This window comes from Balaenoptera ricei, chromosome 16 (genome assembly GCF_028023285.1).
Source record: "Balaenoptera ricei isolate mBalRic1 chromosome 16, mBalRic1.hap2, whole genome shotgun sequence".
NCBI lineage: Eukaryota > Metazoa > Chordata > Mammalia > Artiodactyla > Balaenopteridae > Balaenoptera > Balaenoptera ricei.
This window is the reverse complement of record NC_082654.1, coordinates 15,272,633-15,286,740: the sequence shown is the minus strand read 5'-3', so window position 1 is coordinate 15,286,740 and position 14,108 is coordinate 15,272,633. Positions and strand designations below refer to the sequence as shown.

At 35.5% G+C, this 14,108-nt stretch overlaps 1 protein-coding gene across 6 annotated transcripts in view; it reads left to right on the top strand.

The window, feature by feature from the left end:
- ATRNL1 (attractin like 1) overlaps positions 1 to 14,108 on the top strand; it is a 721,245-nt gene that overhangs the window by 284,329 nt on the left and 422,808 nt on the right. For 4 of the 6 annotated variants that reach the window (XR_009497890.1, XM_059899416.1, XM_059899415.1 and 1 more), the window contains exon 25: positions 4,711 to 4,772. The exons of the other annotated variants lie outside the window; for them this stretch is intronic. Coding sequence is in view for 3 of the 4 variants with exons in the window: in XM_059899416.1 (XP_059755399.1) it covers positions 4,711 to 4,772 (62 nt within the window). In the remaining variant the exon portion in view is untranslated. The remainder of the gene's footprint in view (positions 1 to 4,710; positions 4,773 to 14,108) is intronic. 6 annotated transcript variants of the gene reach the window in all.

Sequence of the window (14,108 nt, the reverse complement as noted above, 5' to 3'; positions counted from 1 at the left end):
AATGCAAAACCCTTTATAGGTTAAAGAATCAGAGTGATGGTAATGATTTGCATTGACAGTATGCAAAGAAATTAGTGGCAAGACCCATATTTGAATATAGATGTATTTTTTCCTCCCCCCAAAATGTATCACTTGGTTTTTAAAGATGTCTTGGCTCTGTTCCTCTCCCCAGTTGGAACTTTTTTCCTTTGTTTCCATTTTCTCGCTCTGCTCAATTTTGATTTCACTTCCAACAGTTTTTCCTCAATATGGAGCCTGTCCTGGAATAGAGATTTGACTGGTTGCTTTTGAAAATTCATGTGGCCCAAGCTGTTCTAGCTCCTTTTGGAACTTCTCAAGGACCCTTTGCACTCATATGCTCTTGGACTAGGCAGACCACTTACATTTTTACCTTCTGTATTCAGTGGCCTGCCTGGTTCCATTGAAGGCCTTTTGGATTTTCCTGTAGATTCCGTCTTCTTACTCCCTCGCAGATCCTGGTACCATATGTGTCTGGTGTTGTGATTTATCCGTACCTGTTCATGTTTCGGCATTCAAGAGGAGGATAATTTTTCATTGAACTTTGTTGAAATTGTTTTCTACGTATTTTCTTTCTGCAGTTTACTTGCCATAGGTAGGTAGGTAGATAGATAGATAGATATTGAGTTTTTTTTTTAATGTGGAAAATCAGGGATATTTTAAAACTATGCTACCACTGCCACTGTCCACCTAGAACTCGGCCTCACAGATTATATTTCTTAATTTCCAAATAGTTAACTTGTTTTGATTATATCCAAAATTATAGCTTTAATTTTGATTTTAATCAGATAATATAGTACATAAAATCACTACCATTCAGAATTTTTAAGTAGTTTCTCTGCATAATGTACACTGTCTACTTTTCTAAATGCTCTGTGGATTTAACAAAAGATTTGTTTTCCTATTTTACATGCTCCTGATTCTTTCTGCTCTGTTTTTAACAGACCTTTTTGGAAGTTCAGTCTGTAGTTGCTGTCTGTACTGCCTCACATTACATACTCGTCTTATGTTCTCTGTTTAGATGAACATTCCCACCCCTTCACTGAAAGTGCATTTGTTTTTTACCCACAAAGTTGATGTTGGCAAATTTAATGGTCATAGTCCCATCCTCATCTTTCTCAACCAACAAAACCAGCCACTACTTTCCTCTTGCAAGATTCCTTTTCCTTGGCATCCTTGACACAGTATTCTCCTGGTTTCCTCCTACTTAATTGTTCACTTTTTTGTTGTTGTTGTTAGCTCTAATAATGAGGTGGCCCTGAACATCCTCTTAGAAGTTTTAAATGAGTCATATCCAATGTTCACCAAGCCTTCTCACCTTTCACTCTAAATTATGAGCCCATCAACTTGGTTTTGCCTCCATGGCTACTACTCTTGTGCAAACTACTATCATATCATAACTAGAAAAATCCAATATCCTTCTTTCTAATGTCCCTGCTTTCCTCTATCATCTCTTTCCCACCCAGCAGCCAGAATGATATTTTTCTTGAGAGTTAGATCATGTCATTACATGGCTCAGGTCTTATAATATGTTCCAAACTCTTTATCATGCCAAGGACCTAGGTGAATTAACCCCCGCTTGTCACTCTGAACTTATTTTTAACTTCTCTGCCCCTAGCTCACAATACTCCAGCTCTTGTGACTTCAGTTTCTCAAACATCTCTAGCCTAAGTGTACTATTCCCGAAGCCTGGAATCCTCCACTGACAGATCTTTGTGTGGCTTTACCATTCTTATTATTTGTATGTCCAGCTCATATATCATGTCTTCAGTGAGGCTGCCCCTAACTGCCTAATCTCAACTAGCTACATATCCTTCCACTGCATCACATCACCTTGTTTTTCTTCAGAACACTTACCATTGTCGAAAATTATGATAATCCACTTATGAGTCTACCTGGTTATTTTTTGCCTCCTGCTATTGGGATGCAAACTCCAAGAGACCAGGGACTTTGTCTTATTTACAAGGTTGTCACCAGCTCCTAGAACAGAGCTTGCTTAAGCAATATTTCTTTGAATATTTCTTCATGATTTGAATGACTGAATAAATTAATTTTTGTCTGCTTGATCAGATAGGTTATTAAAGAGATATACATATTAAAATTTATTCTGTAATTATGTTATCTAATTCTCCTTATAAGTCCAGACATTGTGTTTTCACTTATTTGGCCTGTGTTTTTGGTGCATATAGGTTTATTCATTATTTGTGCCTTATACATTTTATTTGACCAGGTTTTGATTTTGAATTTCACTTTGCTATTGATATTATCCTTCATGCCTTCATTGTTGTTGTCTTTAAGAGCCAATTTTTTTTTTTCACAATCCTTTATATTTTGGATATAAGTGTGTCACTGCTATAGATGTGCTTTCTATAAAAAACATAAAGCTAAATTATGCTTTTTAATGTGCTATGGAAATCTCTCTCTTTTGATGAGGATTCAGTCTGTTCACATTTAGTGCAATTGCTTCTATATACTTTATCTTATTCCTTTATTTTTAAATTTATTTTATGTTACATGTATTATTTATTTATTTTTTTCTTTTCTCTTTTCCATACATTTGCTAATTATTGAAGTCCTTTTTCTTCTTTTTCATTTAGATATTTCTCAACACGGTCTAAGTTTACCTTCCTATTCCAATTTATCTTAAACCAATTTCATTGATTATGATTTCAAAATAATTATCCTTTTGAAGATTATCCAGTTCTCAATTGCTGTATTCAGAATCATCTTTCCATGGTTTTAAGATACTGTTGACAATATTGTTTGATAAGCTCTGTTTCTAAGATACTCTCATGAACAGTACCTGGAGAGAAAATTCATCTGTATCTTCTCTATTTTAAAAGATGTTTTTTCTTAAATCTTTTAAAACATTTTCACCTAGAACCAATCTCCTACAGCAATTGTCTTTCCTCAGTGTCTGTATAAATGCTCGGTAATTTTTCAAATGCTTAGAAGCTTTTTGGAAATGAATGTTATTATATTTAAGCTTTCATGTATATACCAAAAATTTAACCATTTTCTGGACTGGCTGTAATTCTTTATTTTATATAAGAAACAGTATTTCTTATTTTAGAATGCCATTTCAATTCCTTGCCCTGAAAGCTGGGATAATTGTGAGACTCATTTCCTTTCTTTTCCGTCACTCATGGATTATATCCTCCTCTGCGTTTTGTCTAATGTCTGAATATGGTTTTTCCATACATTTTATATAGTTTTCTAGTTCTGTGAGACAAGAGAGAAATCTCATCCTTGTTAGTCCATTTTCACTGGAAGTGGAAATTGTATTACATGTTTTTGAAAATTTTTCATAAAAGATTATTAAAGGAGAAGATTTCAAGAACTTAATTGTTTAGCTTCAGCTGTCTGGGAAAATTCACTTATGTTGACCATCTCCTTTATACATGATGTAAAAGTATAATATTTACTGTATTATACTTATACTATATACCAGATATTATGGCAATAATTTTATTTCTATTAATTGAGTTAGTCTTTTCTCTAACACTATGAGGTAGATGCTCTTATTATTGCCATTCACATATGGGACAAAAATAGGTTAAATAGTTTTCTAAAATATTTACATCTAGTAAGTGAAAAAGTTGGATTTTCTCTATTTCTCTATCTAAATAGATATTCTCTATTCAGATGCTGCATTATTGACTAGTACACTATATAATACTTCTTCAAGAAACATGTTACAGTATGATCTCTATAATGTTAACAAAAGTGGAGAACAATTTTAGCTTATTGATTTATTTCTCCTCTCAAAATTCATTAACATGAAAATATAAACTGAGGTGGTGTATTTTATTCTTGCAGGGGTTTATAACAAAATAGTTGTATGCAGCTTCCCTAGACAAGAATATACAAGAAAAACTAGTTCCTTCAGTTTCCTTAATACAGTTGAAATTAAGTTTTTTGGCACACAAGCAATTATCAATTGTATTGATAGAAAAATGTGATAATTATTAGATGAAGAAACTCATTTGCATGTTTTAGTTAGACACATTTAATATGTCATAGGATTTCACATGAAAGTCTTAGCATGCATTACTGAAGTAATTTTATAATAGTTTTCTTTTTTTTTCACATCTTTATTGGAGCATAATTGCTTTACAATGTTGTGTTAGTTTCTGCTGTACAACAAAGTGAATCAGCTGTATGTATACATATATCCCCGTATCCTCTCCCTTTTGAGCCTCCCTCCCACCCTCCTTATCCCACCCCTCTAGGTCGTCCAGAGCATGGAGTTGATCTCCCTGTGCTATGCAACAGCTTCCCACTAGCCATCCACTTTACATTTGGTAGTGTATACATGTCGGTGCTACTCTCTCACTTCATCCCAGCTTCCCTCCCCGCCCCCCCCACCCGTGTCCTCAAGTCCGTTCTCTACGTCTGCGTCTTTATGCCTGCCCTGCCACTAGGTTCATCAGTACCGTTTTTTTAGATTCCATATATGATAGTTTTCTTAAGCCATTTAATGTTATAGCCTGTGCAAAGGTCATCAGTAGTTGGTTATATTAGGTGTTCTCAATGAAATTTTGATTCCAGCACATATGATTTATAATATGGTGATCCAAATTTCTTGATGATTTAAAAGTATTGTATTTATAAATGCCATGAAACATCACCACTTTGAAGAAGAGCATAGATTCAGTAAGTTTCAAACTTTCTTTTATTTTGATTTTTCAGATTGCATTCTCACAACATAATACAATCATGGATCTTGTGCAGTTTTTTGTCACCTTCTTCAGGTAATTTGCTTTTACTGACTTTGAATTTGTTAAACCTATATTCTGATGTATGTTCTATAAATCTGTTAGGTAATTTACCAGTTCTTTACCCTTAAATATGATACAGTGTGTCTTGAATAGTTTTATATACTTAAATATATACCACAGAGCAGAAGAAACATACTTGACATATACTTTTGCAAGTTTATTTTGCTGTAGTACTATTTAATAGCTAATTGATTCAGTGGAAAGAGGACGATAACCCTGTGTTCCCCTGTCATATAAGTAATTAAAGCCTGTTTTAATTAATAAAATTAACAGTGCATTCACTGTATTGATTAGGTCCATCTCCTAGCATTAAAATCCATATCAATTCAGTTATTTCTTGGATTTCTTAGGTAATTATTATATGTGCTTAGCAATGTGATGAAATCTGTAGGGGATGAGAAAAAGTATGTATTTTCTGCCTTCAGAGAGCTTATAATCTGGAAGTACTAAATATGACTTAGGATATAGCATAATTTCCTAGAATATTAGTTATTTGAGATATTAACAGTAGGTTCATTAAAAAGTGTTCCATAATTAAATACATTTAGAAAATGCTGTGTATACTGAAGTTAAATAGGGCTTTTTGGGTTTTTTTTTTTTTTTTTAAATTTATTTATTTATTTATTTATGGCTGTGTTGGGTCTTCGTTTCTGTGCGAGGGCTTTCTCTAGTTGTGGCAAGCGGGGGCCACTCTTCATCACGGTGCGCGGGCCTCTCACTATCGCGGTGCGCGGGCCTCTCACTATCGCGGCCTCTCTTGTTGCGGAGCACAGGCTCCAGACGCGCAGGCTCAGTAGTTGTGGCTCACGGGCCTAGTTGCTCCGCGGCATGTGGGGTCTTCCCAGACCAGGGCTCGAACCTGTGTCCCCTGCATTGGCAGGCAGATTCTCAACCACTGCGCCACCAGGGAAGCCCCTTTTGGTTTGTTTTTAACTGACATTACTTCTCAGAGTTTTTTTTTTCCTCACAGTTTTTAATATGTTAATTTGCAGTGTATCTTTCTAAAAGAGAGGGCGGAGTTTGTAGCATTTCTCAAAACCTAAAAGCTCTCTTCATAGAACATCTATTTTCATTTCCATGGGATGTAAATAAAGAAACACTGGGCAAGGAGAAGCAGCTGAATTTTAGTGGTAGAATATCTGTGTGATGGCACCTGAGATCATCTGGTTTAGAAAGAATGTTATTTTTGTTAACATGATTATGATGTGTACCGCTTATACTGGTCCACTAGGTGCCTTTGTGTAAATTAGACAATTGTGCCTCCTTCTGGCAGGCATAGCCCCACATCACAGCACGCAACTTTACAAACAGTGCATGTAATGTTGACCTTCACTCACCAAGTTGTCTGGGCTGCGTTGAACAGCGAAGAACCTGTTAAACCAAATCCTTGACACAGATGATATGCCAAGCACTTTCCTCAACACCAAAGTAACCATTATTGGTTATCTTATAACGACACCATACAATACTTGAATTCCTAATACCTTATCCACAGGAGTTAGCAAACATTTTCTGTAAAGAGCCAGTTAGTAAATATTTCAAGATTTGTGGGGTATAAGGTCTCTGTTGCATCTAAACAACTCTGCTGTTGTGGTGCCAAAGCAGCCTCAGCCAGTATGAAAACAAATGGGAGTGGCTATGTTCCAATAAACCTTTATTATAAAAACAGCTGCTAGGCTGAATTCTGCCTGTGGACATAATTTGCCCAACCCCTGATCTAACTTATGCCTGAATGCCTTTAATGACAGGAAACACACCATCTCTTGAGATACCATTTTCTATCTTCAGATAACTAATTGTTCTTTATAATTGCGATGAAATCTGCCTCCCTGTAATAGCTCTTCTCATTTACCCATATGGGCCCATACATAGCAAGTCTAATCTCTCTCATCTCCATTTGCAGCCCTCTAGTTTTCTACACTCTTTTCTCCAATTTACACATTCTCTGTTCGTTTATTCACTTCTTGTTGTCAAAATCCTTGCCATGTTGGTCACTTTGCTCTGAAAGCAATCATGCTTGTCTTTGTCCTTTAAAAAGTATTAATTTCCAGAATTTAATGCTAAATCATATATATCACTAACATGTGCAAAGTCTATTCATACTTTAAATTTGTCCCTTAAAAATGAAATTTGAGGAAACAACTTTTTTTTTTAATTCATTTATTTTTTTGGCTGTGTTGGGTCTTCGTTGCTGCGCATGGGCTTTCTCTCTAGTTGGGGCAAGCAGGGGCTACTTTTCGCTGCGGTGTGTGGGCTGCTCATTGCGGTGGTTTCTCTTGTTGTGGAGCACAGGCTCTAGGTGCGCGGGCTTCAGTAGTTGTGGCACGTGGGCTCAGTAGTTGTGGCTCTCGGGCTCTAGAGCGCAGGCTCAGTAGTTGTGGTGCACGGGCTTAGTTGCTCTGCGGCATATGGGATCTTCCCACACCAGGGCTCGAACCCGTGTTCCCTGCATTGGCAGGTGGATTCTTAACCACTGCACCACCAGGGAAGTTCCGAGGAAACATCTTAAATATACTTAATGTTCTCTGATTTTGTACTACTGAATATTAAGGGATATTAAGCCTATTAATTAGGTTGCAATGTTTTTGGAAAAGTGTGAGAAGTTGTAATTGAATGAGCCTTATTTAATGCATAAAAATAAAAGTTTTTGACAGAATAATGTGGATGTTAATATGCTAAAAAGTTTAGTTTTGTGTAAAAATTCACAAAGCTGAATATATATGTAAATTATTTAAATGTTTAGGGTTTTATTTTAAGCTTTTGAATTTGTGTGCATGTTTAAGTTCAATAACTCTTTTATTAAGTAAAAGAAAGCTAGTGTTAATGTGTACCATGTCTTAGAGATGATCCTATTTATTATGTTGTCATCATGGACAAAGTAATATAAAATATTCTAAGCATTGTGTGAGATAAAGTATATTTAATGGGTTTTTTATCATTTAAATTTTTCTCAGTATTAAAATGTAAATTAGACAGTTTTCTAATTGTCTCATTGTTAAGAAAAAAACATGCACAAATACTTTTAAGTTTATTATTTTTTTAAATAAAGCCACTGTTAAATTTTAAAAGAGAGTTTTAGACAGGTCGGCATTTATGGACATCCTTCAATCAGGCCACTATTACTGCTATTGCTGTTTCTGAGTTATTGAAGTAGCATAGGTGAATGTGTCAGCCTTTCAGTTTAGCCATGGTTTGATGGAGGCTAGTTCATAAACTTTGTGTCAGTTTTTTACTTTTATATTGGGCATAGTTCTGGTGGTAAACATAATTGAGTCAGTACTAGGAAGATCACTTATAGGCATAGCCTGGCTCTGATCTTAGCTTTCTGTGCCATCTTAAGTAGGTCACCTAGCATCTTTAAATCTCAGTCCTTTCATATCTAGAATTAAAGGATGTTGTTGTTAGAGTGTGTACTATAATATAGTGAATGATTAGAAAACTGAAAGGAATTATTTTAAAAATAAATACTTTTTTCTGGTATGTAAAATGGAAAAGTAAGTCTGTGTGAATCTGAATTTTAAAAGAATAAGCCTGGTAAATTAAATGGAGATATATCAGGGACCACTACCCCTATACCATTTAGATTTTTAATGGGGGTTCTAATTTTCACTGTCCCACTGGAATTACATAATGTTTTTGATTTACCATCTTGACCAGATGGCAGGTATTTTCAGAGGTTGCCACTTGGTCTTTCCCACTATGATAGATCTTACCCCACAGGCCAGGGATGCAATGTAGGGGTTACTCTAATCACCTTGTACATACGTTCTAATTATACACTTGAGAAGTTAGGGAAATTATCACTGGGTGGATGCATAGACACAGTTGCCCACTATGATCCAGAATTTAGCCAGAATTTCTTACCCGGACCCTGGAGATACCTCAAGTCTAACAAGGGTTCATGATGGTATTTTAGTCCTTGAGTATCTCTGTGGTCTCTAACCCTGTGTCTTATAGTAATCAAAATATCTACTTACTCCTCTTGCACTGTGTACATACCTGTGTATATACCCAAATATACACAGGGCTCTTTGTAAAGGAATCATACACAGGTCCCTTTGGGGATCATTTTATACACTTTCCAAGATGTTTCAAAATGTCTTTTCTTCTATGGACTCAGCCACCTATTCAGTGGGTTCTGGATTTGTAAATTAACTCATCTGGGAACTGAGCAGAGGATCATGAGTTTCTCTTGGCAACAACGCTCAGTGTTTGTTCCTCCATTCCTACTTACAACAAAAGTAAATGTTAAATAGCACTGTTGTTGGCTGCCCATCTATTTTGCCTCTCGAGATAGATACATCCATTATTAATCATCCCACAGCTCGTTGTGGGCCAACACCCTTGGCTGCTCCTCCAGTCTTGTTGAACTTTATCCTCATTGTAGACCCTGGATTCTGTCAGTTAAGCACTGACCCTTGATCTCTTTTACTTTGGGGCCCCATCACTTAACGCCTCCCTTTGTCACTGCCTCTCCTGTTGTCAGCTCTGGTCTGCAGAAGAAAGCCACCAGTGAACTTCTTAGTGAAGCTGGTGCCCCTTTCACCAGCAAATTTCTCATGGCCTTGGTGACTGGTACGTCCCATAGAAAGTAATCTACCGGCCTTACATAATATATCCATTCCGGTACATTCCCTCCTGTCAGCTTTTTTATTCTTTTCTCTTCCATCTTCTAGGGCAACTCAGGCATTTCCATTTCACCTTGCCTTGGCCAGTGCTTTTTTCCAGGCTTATAAGAATCACTTCCTCATCAAGTTTTGCCCCATCCCCTGGAGTCCTCCATAGGGTATTATATCACCTGGTCCTGAGACTGTGCACCAAAATTCATGAATTCTTGTTTATCCAGGCTTACATTCCATCCCCCTTGATCAAATACCACCAAAATCCAGTTCCTGACATGATCTCCTGGCTGCTGCCAGTACATGCTAGCCAATTCTTGCAGCTTTTTCAAGTATATAATCTTTTCCCTTTCTTTTCAGGCCAAGATGCATTATTCTGTCATTAAATTCAGTTATTAGTCTAGCGATCAGGAGAGGAGGTGGTGGCAGCCTTTAGGGGGGCGACCCTGTTGTCTCTATTACTAGAAATGGGAGTTGTAGAACCAACATCCTCAGAAACATCTATGTAGATAGTGCATTCTAGGTATTCCTATCCCATATTTCAAGAGCTCCAGTTTTCCAACAGTGGCCGTTGTCTTTGCATAAGAGGACTGCTTTGGCTGAGCAGTCCATCATCTCTGGAGCTCTGCAGTTCTAACAATTAGATCGTCAGTCTACTGCTCATTCATATTGGCTCCTCCACTGTCAGAGGTAAGGGCCTGATTTAAAGCTATAAAAGAGACTCTCTAGCTCGTATATTTAGCCTGTAATGGTTATTAGTGGCCTTCAGTCTCTCATTATCCCTCTGTAGGGTCAATACAAACATAGCAGTAGTCAGCCAACTCCACTCTCTTTTGAAAGCATTTTCCCCAGGTCACCACTGGTGAAATATTTAGCAATTGAAGCCTTCTTCCAGGGACTCTCTGTCTCTCATCTAGCAACATGGATGGTTTCTTTTTAGCCTGCCAAGTAGTGAGTGAGCCAGTTTCAAATCCCCATTTTACCTCCTGATTGCTCAGACCACAAGTCCTCAGAGAAGTAGACCAAAATGGCGTTGGCCATGCAGTAAACGGATTAGGGGGAACTCCTGTGAGGGAAAGAGCAAGGGAGAATGTGAGAGATCTTTTAGACCACAGTGCCAATCTGACCTTCGTGAAGTAGAGCAGGAAGAAAGGAAAGTTGAATGAAAGAGCCTGAAAGTTTGACAAGACCAATGGCGAGTCCTTGAGCCAAACTCTGTATCCTAAAAGAGGAGTTATGCATTTCTCAGGATCAGGCCTTCCTTACTGTCACTGCCATGCTCAGTCATTGACTGAGAACAGCTCTCAGGAAGTGTGGCCTCAGTGTGAATACAGTGATAGATTGCCTTAATATTTATCCACTTTAATATTATGTTTTTAAGTGTAAACAAGTTAGAATTTTCAATTTTTCTTATGAGTTGTTGTGGTTTTCCCTTCAATTTTTTTATTGTAGTAAAATACAAATAATATAAAATTTGCCATCTTAACCATTTTTAAGTGAACAATTCAGTGATGTTAAGTACATTTACATTATTGTGCAGCTATTTACACTATCCATCTCCAGAACTCTTTTTATCTTGCAGAACTGCAACTCTATACACATTAAACAGTAACTCCCTATCTCCTCTTCCCCAGCCACTGACAACCACCATTCCTCTTTCTGTCTGCATGATCTTTACTACTCTAGGTATCTTATATAAGTGATATCATAATGTTTGTCCTTTTGTGACTGGCTTATTTCACTTAGCATGATGTTCTCAAAGCTCATCCATGTTGTGATATATGTCAGAATTTCTCTACTTTTAAGGCTGAGTAATATTCCATTGTATGTATATACCACATTTTGTTTATCCATTCATCTGTTTATGGACACTTGAGTTGCTTCCATGTTTTAGCTATTGTAAGTAATGCTTCTATGAACATGAGTGTACAAATATGTATTCAAGATTTTACTTTCACTTCTTTTGGATATATTCCCAGAAGAGAAATTCCTAGGTCATATGGTAATTCTATTTTTAATTTTTTGAAGAACCTCCATACTGTTTTCCATAGCAGTTGTACCTTTTGCATTCTCACCAGCAGTGCACAAGGATTCCAGTTTTTCCATATTCTCACCAACACTTGTAATTTTCTTTTTCTTTCTTTCTTTTCTTTATCCATTCTTTTTTTTTTTTTGATTGTAGCCATCCCAGAGGGTGCAACTTTGTATCTCATTGTGGTTTTGATGTGCATTTCTTTAACGATTAGTGCTGATAAGCACTTTTTCACGTGCTTATTTGCCATTCATATATCTTCTTTGTAGAAATGTCTAAGTCTTTTGTCCATTTTTATGCCAGTATCACACTGTCTCGATTACTGTAGCTTTGTAGTAAATTTTGAAATCAAGAAGTGTGGGTCCTCCATCTTTGCTCTTTTTCAAGATGTTTTGGGCTACTTGAGGTCCCTTGAGGTACTAAAATTCATATGGATATGGAAGTAATCATGTGAGTTTTTCCCCTTCTTTTTGTTAATATGGAGTGTTACATTTCCATATGTTAGACCATCCTTGCATTCCAGGAATAAATCCTACTTGGTCATAGTATATAATTTTTTTAATAATAATTTCCCCTTTTCTGCATCATTGTTCATAAAGGATATTAGTACTTTTCTTTTCTTGTGTCTTTGTCTGACTTTGGTATCAGGATAATGCTGGCCACATAGGATGGCTTAGGGATTGTTTTCTACTCTTTAATGTTTGGAACAATTTGAGAAGGACTGGTATTAGTTCTTCTTGAAATGTTTAGTGGAATTAATCAGTGAAGCCATCAGGTCCCAGGCTTTTCTTTGTCAGGAGATTTTTGATTACTGATTCAATCTCCTTACTAGTCATAGTTCTATTCAGTCCTTCTATGTTTTCATGATTCGGTCTTGGTAGGTTTTGTGTTTCTAGGAATTTGTCCATTTCATCTAGGTTATACAATTTGTGTACAGTTGTTCATAGTACGCTCTAATAAATCCCTTTTATTATCATAGGATCAGTAGTAATATCTATACTATATTTATTTTTATTTATTTTTAGTAAGTTGAATCTTCTCTCTTTCTTTTCCTTAGTAAATCTAGCCAAAGGTTTGCCAATTTTGTTGATTGGTTTGAAGAACCAACCGTTGGTTTTGTTGATTTTTCTCTATTATTTTACTATTTTCTATTTCATTTATCTGTTTTAATCTTTATTACAATATTTCCTTCTTTCTGCTAACTTTGGGTTTAGTTCTTTTTCTAGTTCCTTAAGTTTAAAGTTAGGTTGTTGATTTGAGATCTTTCTTGTTTTTCAATGTAAACATTTATAGTTAAACATTTCCTCCTTAGCACTGCTTTTACTGCATCCCATCAGTTTTATTATGTTCTGTTTTCATTTTCATTTGTCGCTAAGTACTTTCTAATTTCCCTTGTGATTTCTTCTATGAGCTGTTGGTTGTTCAAGAGTATGTTGTTTCATTTCCCCAAATTTGTGAGTTTTCCAGGTTTTCTTCTGTTATTGATTTCTGACTTTGTTCTGCTGTAGTTAAAGGAGATACTTTTCATGATATATTTTTTAAAATTTATTGAGAAAATTTGTGACCTAAAATATGGTATATCCTGGACAATATCTCATGTGCAATTGAGAAGAATGTGTATCCTGTTGTTGGGAATAGTGTTTTACATATGTCCTTTGAATGTAGTTGGTTTATTGTGTTGTTCAAATCCTCTGTTTCCTTACTTACGTTTGTCTGGTGTTTCTATCCATTATTAAGAGTGGAGTTGAATTGTTGTTTTAACCATTTTGAATTCTCTATGTCTTTATTGAAATTTTTGTCTTAATTTATAACTCGTCTTATATAAACTTAGATATAGTATCATATAGAATTTCCATGGTAAATCTATTTTCATTACTTTCAATATTTTTTATTTTACTAGATTTTAAATGTGTTTCATGTACACCACAAATATCTGGACATTGTTTATCCTGTTGTACTAATCTGAAAATCTCTGACTTTTAAAGAAACAGAGTTAGTGAATTTCTATTTATTGCAATTATTGTTGTATTTTAATTTTTTCTCCATCTTTTCACTTTTTAAAATGCTTTCTCGAGCAATATTTTTTTCTTCTCCCCTGCTTTCTGTTAAATTGAATGCCCTTTTAATATTCTTTAGTTGTTTTTCCTTTTAGCAGTTTAGGAATATACATTTCATATTTTTTCTTTAATGAATGTCCTTAAATTTTAACATGTATATTTTTCCTAACCAGTAATAATGTTAATCGGTGTCTTTTTTTACTCCTGAATCATATAAGAACACTAGAAAATTTGAAACTTTCAATTTTACATACAATTGTCTAATTTTAAATTCATTTTCTAATGTCTAATTTTATTTTTTAAAATAGCCTTATTGAGATATAATTCATATACAGTGTAATTCACCCGTTTAAAGTGCACAATTCAGTGGCTCTGCAGCCATTATCACAGTCAATTTTAGAACATTTTCATCACCCCAAAAAGAAACTGTGTACCCATTTGCAGTCACTTCCCATCCCTCTCCCACACCCTAAGTTTTAGACAATCACTAATCTAGTTCCTGTATATAGATTTTCCTATTCTGAACATTTTCATATACTAATTAAAGTCATACAGTATTTGTTCTTTTGTGACAAGCTTCTATCACTTATCACAGTGTTTA